Raw genomic sequence first — 8,954 nt, 5'->3', positions numbered from 1 at the left:
AACATACTGCTTTTAAAAACACTTCAAGCTACTCTTCCATTTACTGGGTAACACTTAGTTTCAAGGTTCACACATGAGTCAGTAATGCATGCCTGACTCTCTGTATAAGTGATTTATAAGACTTACTTATGTATTTACAAATTCCTTGTCCGTTGCCAATTAGGCTTTTATTACTGAAATAATCCTAATAACGACCGGCTGGGCCCTTAAAACATGTTTCTCAACATGGCATCATGACGAGTACAGTAAGATACACGCCGAACCGGCTATCGCATTTGTGCACTACGCCTTTGCAAGTTCTGAGATATGAGCTATTCTAATGGGGGCAGCGTTTGTTTACATTTTTTTTTTTAATTAGCATAAGCCTACTCCAAATATTTTCCCATAAGGTACCGTTTGCCAGTTGTCTGCTGATGTTGTGTAACCTTTCGGATGTTTTTGAGAATAAATGAACTGACCGAATTGACCGAACTGGTCCTTTAACGTGTAGCTCCACAATGCCTTGTGACTGGTTAGGTTCATGGATGGTTTTGGTCTGGCCACAATTCCGCAACAAATTTGCCGATCCCTTGCTTGTGTCGCTGTTCTTGACGAAAGTAAAGCAGCAGAAACATTGCTTTACTGACAGGCTAGGGTTAGGCATGGTTTTATTTAGGGCACAGCAGGGCATTTTCGCGTTTAGCAACAAAAAGTCTCTGCGTCAAAAGACATCGCTGACACAACGGGAAAGCTGTGCAAACCTTGTCACGTGACAAAAGTGCATGAAAGTGTTTTTGTGTTCCTTATCGACTTACGCTATGACTACGAAACTTGGTGACTTTCCCAGAATTTAGTTGGCAAAAATTTAGTACCAAAACGGTATGTTTTTTTCTGACAGGTATGTCTGACTAAAAATCACTGATCTAAGTCTCATCAGTGCACCTTCCTTATCGCATACTACTCATCGTGTAATGATTCCAATGTTGTGTAATGATTGGAAACAAACTACTAAAAACATTGAACAGTGCTCCTTTAACATAGTGCTGTGGGAACATAGAGAGCACTTCCATGGGTTCATCCCGGAAAACGCTTCAGTGACCATAACACAAACAAAATCTGTGAAATTGCCATAGCTTTTGTGTCCCGAGTGTCCATGTCCATTTCGTGGAATTCTGTGAGATCCGGCTGAAATAGTTTATCTTGCAAACAATTGTGTGTGTGTGTGAGCGTGAGTGTGAGTGTGTGTGTGTGTGTGTGTGTGTGTGTGTGCGCATATGTGAGAAGAATATACAACTGTCTTGGTTGTTGATAACCTTAACACCCTGTGTGTGTGTGTGTGTGTGTGTGTGTGTGTGTGTGTGTGTGTGTGTGTGTGTGTGTGTGTGTGTGTGTGTGTGTGTGTGTGTGTGTGTGTGTGTGTGTGTGTGTGTGTGTGTGTGTGTGGAGGATGTGACAGAAAAGAGAAAGCTCCAGGTTTTGTTTCCCTCTCCTCTCCTCTCCTCTCCTCTCCTCTCCTCTCCTCTCCTCTCCTCTCCTCTCCCCCCTTCTCCGCTCGTCTCTTCTCCTCCATTCTCCTCTCGTCGCCTCTCCTATCTTGTCCTGTCCTCGCAACTCGTCCCCTCTCCCCTCCCCTCCCCTCCCCTCCTCTCCTCTCCTCTCCTCTCCTCTCCTCTCCTCTCCTCTCCTCTCCTCTCCTCTCCTCTCCTCTCCTCTCCTCTCCTTTCCTCTCCTCTCCTCTCCTCTCCTCTCCTCTCCTCTCCAGTCTTTTCAGTGTCTCTCCTCTGAGCTCTTTTCCTCTCCACTCCTTGTGCTTATACATACTTGTTCTTAAACCTTTCATTGTTGGTAAAGCACATTGAACTCAATCTGCAGTCAGCTGTAGCCTATATGAATTGTTTAGGCCTACCAAACAAGGCTTCACTTAGCTCTTTCTTTGTGGTCTTGCCTTCGTCTCCTGCATTGCGTGCCTTATAGACAGATGTGCTTTGCCTCGATCTCTCCTTTTTCTCTGTCTTCTCATCTCCTCTCTCTCCACCACAGCGAGAGTTGATATTTTGTAATTTTATATAAATGAAATGTGTTATGTATAGGGCTGTTGCTCAGGGCAGGCTGTTTGCATCTCATTGCGGCTCTGCTACTGGAGCAGCTCATCGTTTACACGCCATGTGGATCACCAGGTGTGTTGTAGAAAACTCATGTGGATCACCATTGTGACAGGTGTGTTGTAGGAATTTCTGGTTGTAAAAAAATATTTATGTTAAAAATGGTAATATATATATATATATATATAGGCCTATTTATGGTGTGATTTCTGTGTGTCTTTGTTCAGGTTCTCTATATATAACTTTATATATACTTTATATTTATAATCTGCTCTTTTCAGGATTTGCTTTTTCCCACGGCGTAAAACTGTACACCTGCACACCTTTGATGTGATATTTTATTTCCCATGTTGCCCTTTAAAATGTCATTCTGTCCTTCATTTAAGAAGAAAAAGAAGTAAGGTACTCTTTACTGTTGTGCATACTCTGTGGATCCCACACAGTACAAATCCACCACAATGTATCCACTACAATTGTAATAGGACCCCCCCCCCCCAATGCCCCTCCTGGATTGTTAGCATAGGCAACAACAATCAGCCTTCCCTGTAACTCAGTGTTTCTCAATCTTTTTTGAACAAATGCCCCCCTTGGCCTCGTCATCAGCCTGACAAGGCCCCCCATAGTATTGAAAAAAAAATAAACGGACTAATGCCCCCCCAATGGCAACTAAGCACCGTCCCCTCTCAGTTGTAGGCCTATCCTTCTCAACGCCCCCCTAGAGTTGTACCGCCCCCGTTGAGAAACACTACTGTAACTGTAAAAGGTTTCGCTTTTAGCCATATGAACCACTCTTTAGTCATATCACTGTATAGTCAGTAAACTACTCATTGTGGTTTCCGAATTCCACGAGTCAGCCATGTTGCATCTTCCTGGAAGAGGAGGAGGTTCGGTTTCACAGTCTGTGAGTGCGTACAGTACTGCTGCATCTGCATATCACATTAACGCACTCTAGTATTACGTTACTCTCTCAGGTACAGGCTATCATATCCTCATAGGGGAAAAGGACAACTGCTTCTGTCGTGATATTGGTGTAATACAAGCATTGATGAGATGTCAAGAATAGGCTATCTTACTCTGGGTTGACCTCGTTCTCATATAGGGCAGTCATGGGTAAGCGGTTAGGGCATCAGACTTGAAGCCCAAAGGTTGCCGGTTCGACTCCTGACCCGCCAGGTTTGTGGGGGGAGTAGTTAACCAGTGCTCTCCCCCATCCTCCTCCATGGCTGAGGTACTTTGAGCATGGTACCGTCCCTCCGCACTGCTCCCTTGGGGCGCCATTGAGGGCTGCCCCCTTGAGGCATAAATGCAATTTCATTGTATGCTGTGGAGTGCTGTGTCACAATGACAATGGGAGTTGGAGTTTCCCAATCGGGCTTTCACTTTCACTTTCTATAGAATTCAACACAGTAACACGGCGAAGAACAGTGGGCTATAGGACAGCCATTTCAACATCTGAAACAGGCCAAAAATGGGAAATATTTTGATCTTTTATTAGGCAGTACACTATGAAAGGAGACGAACAGAGTAACACATTGTGATACGTTAGTAACAAAACAGTAAAACTCTCAAACTAAAATGTATTTTTACCATGTAGCCTACTGCAATAATATTGGTGTTAAAAGCTCTTTTACATGCGAGCCTTGCCAAGATGTTAGAACTTGTAATGGTTCTCACCAGACAAAAAGAACAACCCACAGGGTAGGGGTTTATTACTTTTAATCAATTCAGCTAGCTACAAAATGTCAAGCACTTTCACAGACTGACATGATACAGAGGGGAGTTTAATATTACATGCGTCGAAGACATCAATCCCACAGCTTAACCTATGTGTCATTCAGGTAAGGTATGTATGTGTTTGTCTTCTTATACCAACTATTCAACAATTCAGCGTTTTGGTGTGCATAGCTCTAAGTACGGAAGCAACAAAAACCCTTTTGTTTGATTTTTTCTGTCACAGATTATTATAGATGAATATTTTTTTTACCAATAACAAACAACATGGGGAGAATAAACTAACAGGATACAGTCTTCTTATAAAAGTAAGGTCTCTCAGAAATATGCATCTTTGCTTTACATTGCAAACGTTTATTTATTTATTTTTCATAGCATCCAAAACCTATGGTACAGTAAACATCCAGTCTGGCCCTCCCTCCCCCCCTCCCTCCCGCCCTCAGTCAGCACATATTCAACATCTCCTCTCTGAACTGCATAATCATTAGGAAAACAGTTTTTTTTTTGCGGTACCATCTTCAACAAACAAACATTTTTTTTATTATTATTTCATCTTTACCTCATCATCACCCCCCAAAAGATCATTGTGCATTATTTTACAACAATGGTCACAGTCTGTAAAATATTATATTGACAGAAAGAGTGGCACTGTTGCAAACTTGCAGGAATATGGAGACGATCAACGGTGTGGCTAATACTCAGCATGCGTTTTTGTCAAATTTTTCGCTACTGCCATGTGGATTTTTTTTTTTTTTTGAGATTTTCTTTTTGTTCAAACAAGTTTTTATTTATAAGACTAAAATCTACCATTGCTCATGCAGAATCGCACAGTACACATCACTTTGGAATGCAATGTCTATTACAGCTACAGACTCTAGTTGCACATTGTCTAAACAGTAACTGATGTGTGTGGTGGTTGTGATGAGGAGAGAATGAACCAAGAAGACAGCAATCGATTGTAAGTGCTTTTTCTGAAGTCATATCAGTATAAGTTGATCATCTTTTTTCCCCCATTTCTTCATCTGTCATGACAACATCAAAATAAGGATCATGACAGTAGCCTCATGGAATGACAGTTTACTAAGACGATACTGATTTACTGATAAAATAAAAAACAAAAACAAAACAGAAAGCTTTGTAGAGCATTCCTAATATAGTTTTCATCCAGCAAAGAGTACATATCATATATATGTATATATATATTTGTGATATATGATATATAGATATATATGATAGAGAGAGAATAAAAACTTCACGAGTGAGCTAAAGCCACCAAGATAGCACTATATACAACCTTTGGAAAAAAAATTATACGGAGTATAAGAAATCATTTTTCACGAGGACAATCATTGAAAAAGCTGACAGACAACACACAGAACAACATTTACAATGGGGGGAGGGAGGTGATATGTGCATGTGTGCAAACCGAGAAGGTTAATACCATGATAAAAGCATGTTTGCGTTTCCCGCAAACCGCGTTGGTACGAGCGTCAGCTCAGCGTGCTTAGCCGCTTCCCAGCATCTTTGTAGCACGCTGGTTGGCCTCGTCAATCCTGGTCTTGTTGGAATCAGCCTGAAGGGAAACAAAAAGCAAGGTCAGAAAGTAAGCAAGATGACTCGGCGCATCCTTTATTATTATTATTTATTAATTATTTTATTATTAATTATTATTATTATTACATTATTATTGTTAATAATAATGATCTGGGGGGACCTGGGGTCCGTCAATTTAGTTGGCTAGGTATTTGGTAGCCTACCACTGGAAATAGTCTGGTGGATTTTGTTGAAATGCCAAAGTATGAGCTTTTAATCATGGATAAATAGTGGGTCTTGTCTATTCCTGAGTCTTGTCTATTTCCTAAAAAATACTGTTTTGAGTTGTTAGATTTATTTATGTGTATAGTGTAAGGATAAGTAAAACTACACAGTCTTCCTGCGCTAGTAGGCTAGGTCTGGATGCTATAAAATTAGGCTATGTTATAGTCGCTACCCGGTCTTCTGAAAAGGACAATCTTATCATCCCCCGAGCCAGACTTCGTACTGTTGGTGACAGAGCTTTCTGTGTCGCTGCCCACACGCTCTGGAACAGTCTACCTCCCAACATACGCCAGGCCCCCACACTGGCTACGTTCAAGAAGCACCTTAAATCCCATCTATTCACAGAGGCATATGGACTTTAACGTCACTGGCCCTTCCCCTGCCCATTCTCCCCCCCTCTGCCCCACTCTCTTTTGTAAAGCGACCTTGGGTTCCTTGAAAGGCGCTATATAAAACTAAGTTATTATTATTATTATTACCCAGCATCTTTGTAGCACGCTGGTTGGCCTCGTCAATCCTGGTCTTGTTGGAATCAGCCTGAAGAGAAACGAATAGCAAGATCAGAAAGATGACTCGGAGGCTCTGACATATGACAGTAATTATTATAATCATTGCATTATCATTATTGCATTACACTTAGCAGACACTTTTTTGTTAGGATGTTATGTGATCGTCCGATTTGTGTGTTCGTTCGTATGTGCATTTGTCCGCGGTGCGTGTGTGTTTCTGTCCACCAGACGGCAGAGGTGCATGTGCTCTCTGGGCACATTTCTAGTTCATCCACAGGGACTTGCAGGTATTACAGGCTGTTGGTTACAGTCCACACAGCAATGTGGGGTCAGGTGCCTTGCTCAAGGGCACTTCAGCCATGGATGTAGGTGTAGGGATTGGTAAGGGCGAGATACGAACCTGCAACTCTGTGATCTAACGTGCAGTCCAAATCCCTAACCATTACACCATGGCTGTGCACATTACAGTAAATGACAAAAAAAACAACAAAGGTCGGCGTCTGCGCCTGCACTTTACACCCATGTATTGCTTGGTGCGTGCACTCCCAAAAAGTAGTTATCACTCAAGATAATGAAAAAAGTAGTCGCACACAAGGTTTGTGTGAAAAAGTATATTGTAGCCGAAATTTTACAACAGAAGTCAGAGTGGAGACATGGAGAATGGACTAGGTCCGAAACGTCTGTTTCTGCAGTTAACCTCTGACTTCTGTTGTAAACTTTCGGCTACAATATACTTTTTCACACAAGCCTTGTGTACGCCTCCTTTTTTCATTATCTCGAGTTTCCACATTACAGTGCATTTAACATCCCCTAAGCTTTGTTAGGTGGTTGGCCCATTGGTCCGACACCCCATTAGTCCGAACGTATGAGTCCGGATATCATTGCGCTTGGATCTGGGGTCCTTCAATTTAGTTGACTAGGTATTTGGTAGCCTACCACTGGAAATAGTCTTGTGGATTTTGTTGGAATGCCAAAGTATGAGCTTTAAATCATGAATAAATCCCGGGTCTTGTCTATTCCTGAGTCTTGTCTATTTCCTACAAAAACTGTAATACACAAACTACAGTAAACTGTAGTAAACAAGTAAAGACTAACCTCTTCCGTGAGTATCTACTAGACTAATGCATGAGCTGGCCTAGCCTAGCATGATATGTGTGTATGTGTGTGTGTGCTATGTGTGTACTCGTTTAAAAAATAAAAAAAACCTAACCCTTCTTTGCATCGGCACTTGCTATTCTGTATATTTCCTGTGCACTTTGTATTTGCTAATGATGTTGGCTACTGTATGATTAGGTCCTCTTTTGAAAGTCGCTTTGGTTATAAAGCGTCTGCCAAATGCAATGCAATGTAATGTAATGTAATAAAGGATAGAAGCGTCAGCTAAGTGTAATGCAATGTAATGTATGTACCAGGCTTGTACGAAATTCCGAATTGAATGAATTTGAATTCAAAGTAATGAACACTAGGTGGTGAACATGAACACTAGGTGGTGGTGTTCTATGTACTCTCAATGGGTGGTGTAGCTTAAATGCGAAGAAATTCAAGGTAATGACACCACCTAGTGTTCGTATTATGGCATTACTTTGAATTCAAATTCATTCAATTCGGAATTTCGTACAACCCTGGTATGTACGGAGATTGCCTGATGAAGGTCTAGTACCGAAACGTTGTTTATCAAAGAAAGAACAGCGAAATGGTCAGTGTGCGGGAGTTTCTTTAAGTTGTTGCTGAGTGACCCATGGTGACATCTCTGACATACCTGCCAGCTGAGCTGTGCGAAAAAAGTCGAAGTTTAATGTACGGTAGGCCTACCTTCTCCATGATCCTGTCGATCTGCCGGTTCTGGGTGTCGATCTCGTTGCCCATGTCCAGGGCCATGTGGCGCAGGTTGCCAATGATGCCGCCCACCTGCTCCAGGTTCTCGTCCATCTCGTTCTCACGGGCGTCATCTGTTACCCTGTGGAGAGAGGGACACACACACACACACACGCACACACACGCACGCACGCACACAAACACACACACACACACACACACATGCAGACAGAAACACACACACACACACACACAAACAGAAACACACACACACACAAACAGAAACACACACACATGCACGTATGCACACACACACACCCATGCACACCAACAGAAACACACACACAAACACGCACATAGAAACACAGAGAGGTGTCATAACCTAGGCGGGCTAATAGGGACACACCACCACACACAGATGTGTACACAAGTATACACACACACACACACACGCACCCACACACAGGCATATCTCTTTTAATATAACACACCACCAGCATACAAATACTGCATGAGCTCATTGGCGTACACAGGGCCGCTGACAGGTTTTCCAGGGCCCGGGACAAAGTCTTCTGAAAGGGCCCCCCCAACCTAATTAAATATAATGTCATACATGGGGACCCATTTCTGTGCCCCCTCTCTCCCTGGGCCTGGGACAACTGACCCCTTTGTCTGCCTCTGTCAGCTTCTCTGGGCATACACATCACACTCAATCTTTCTGACACTCAGCTCACGCAGTCAACAGACACACACCCCCACAAACACACAGATGCTTACATACAGTATACAGACACACACACGCACGCACGCACGCACACACACACACACACACACGCACACACGCACACACACACACACGCACACACACACAAACACAAACACACACACACACACACGCACGCACGCACGCACGCACGCACACACACACACACAGACGCACACACACACACACACACACACACACACACACACACACACACACAAGGGCAGACAGAACAGC

General features: G+C 42.8%; 1 protein-coding gene across 2 annotated transcripts in view; it reads right to left on the bottom strand.

Moving 5' to 3' along the window:
* Window positions 1-4,256: 4,256 nt before the first annotated feature.
* snap25a (synaptosome associated protein 25a) overlaps window positions 4,257-8,954 on the bottom strand; it is a 68,897-nt gene continuing 64,199 nt past the window's right edge. For both annotated transcript variants that reach the window (XM_063223605.1, XM_063223606.1), the window contains exons 7-9: window positions 7,952-8,096; window positions 6,110-6,167; window positions 4,257-5,385 (exon numbers count right to left, since the gene is read on the bottom strand). In XM_063223605.1, the coding sequence (XP_063079675.1) occupies window positions 5,381-5,385; window positions 6,110-6,167; window positions 7,952-8,096 (208 nt within the window). In that variant the 3' untranslated portion in view covers window positions 4,257-5,380. The remainder of the gene's footprint in view (window positions 5,386-6,109; window positions 6,168-7,951; window positions 8,097-8,954) is intronic.

The sequence above is a fragment of the Engraulis encrasicolus genome, chromosome 18 (genome assembly GCF_034702125.1).
Source record: "Engraulis encrasicolus isolate BLACKSEA-1 chromosome 18, IST_EnEncr_1.0, whole genome shotgun sequence".
Classification (NCBI taxonomy): Eukaryota; Metazoa; Chordata; class Actinopteri; order Clupeiformes; family Engraulidae; genus Engraulis; species Engraulis encrasicolus.
This window is presented reverse-complemented; position numbering and strand designations above follow the sequence as displayed.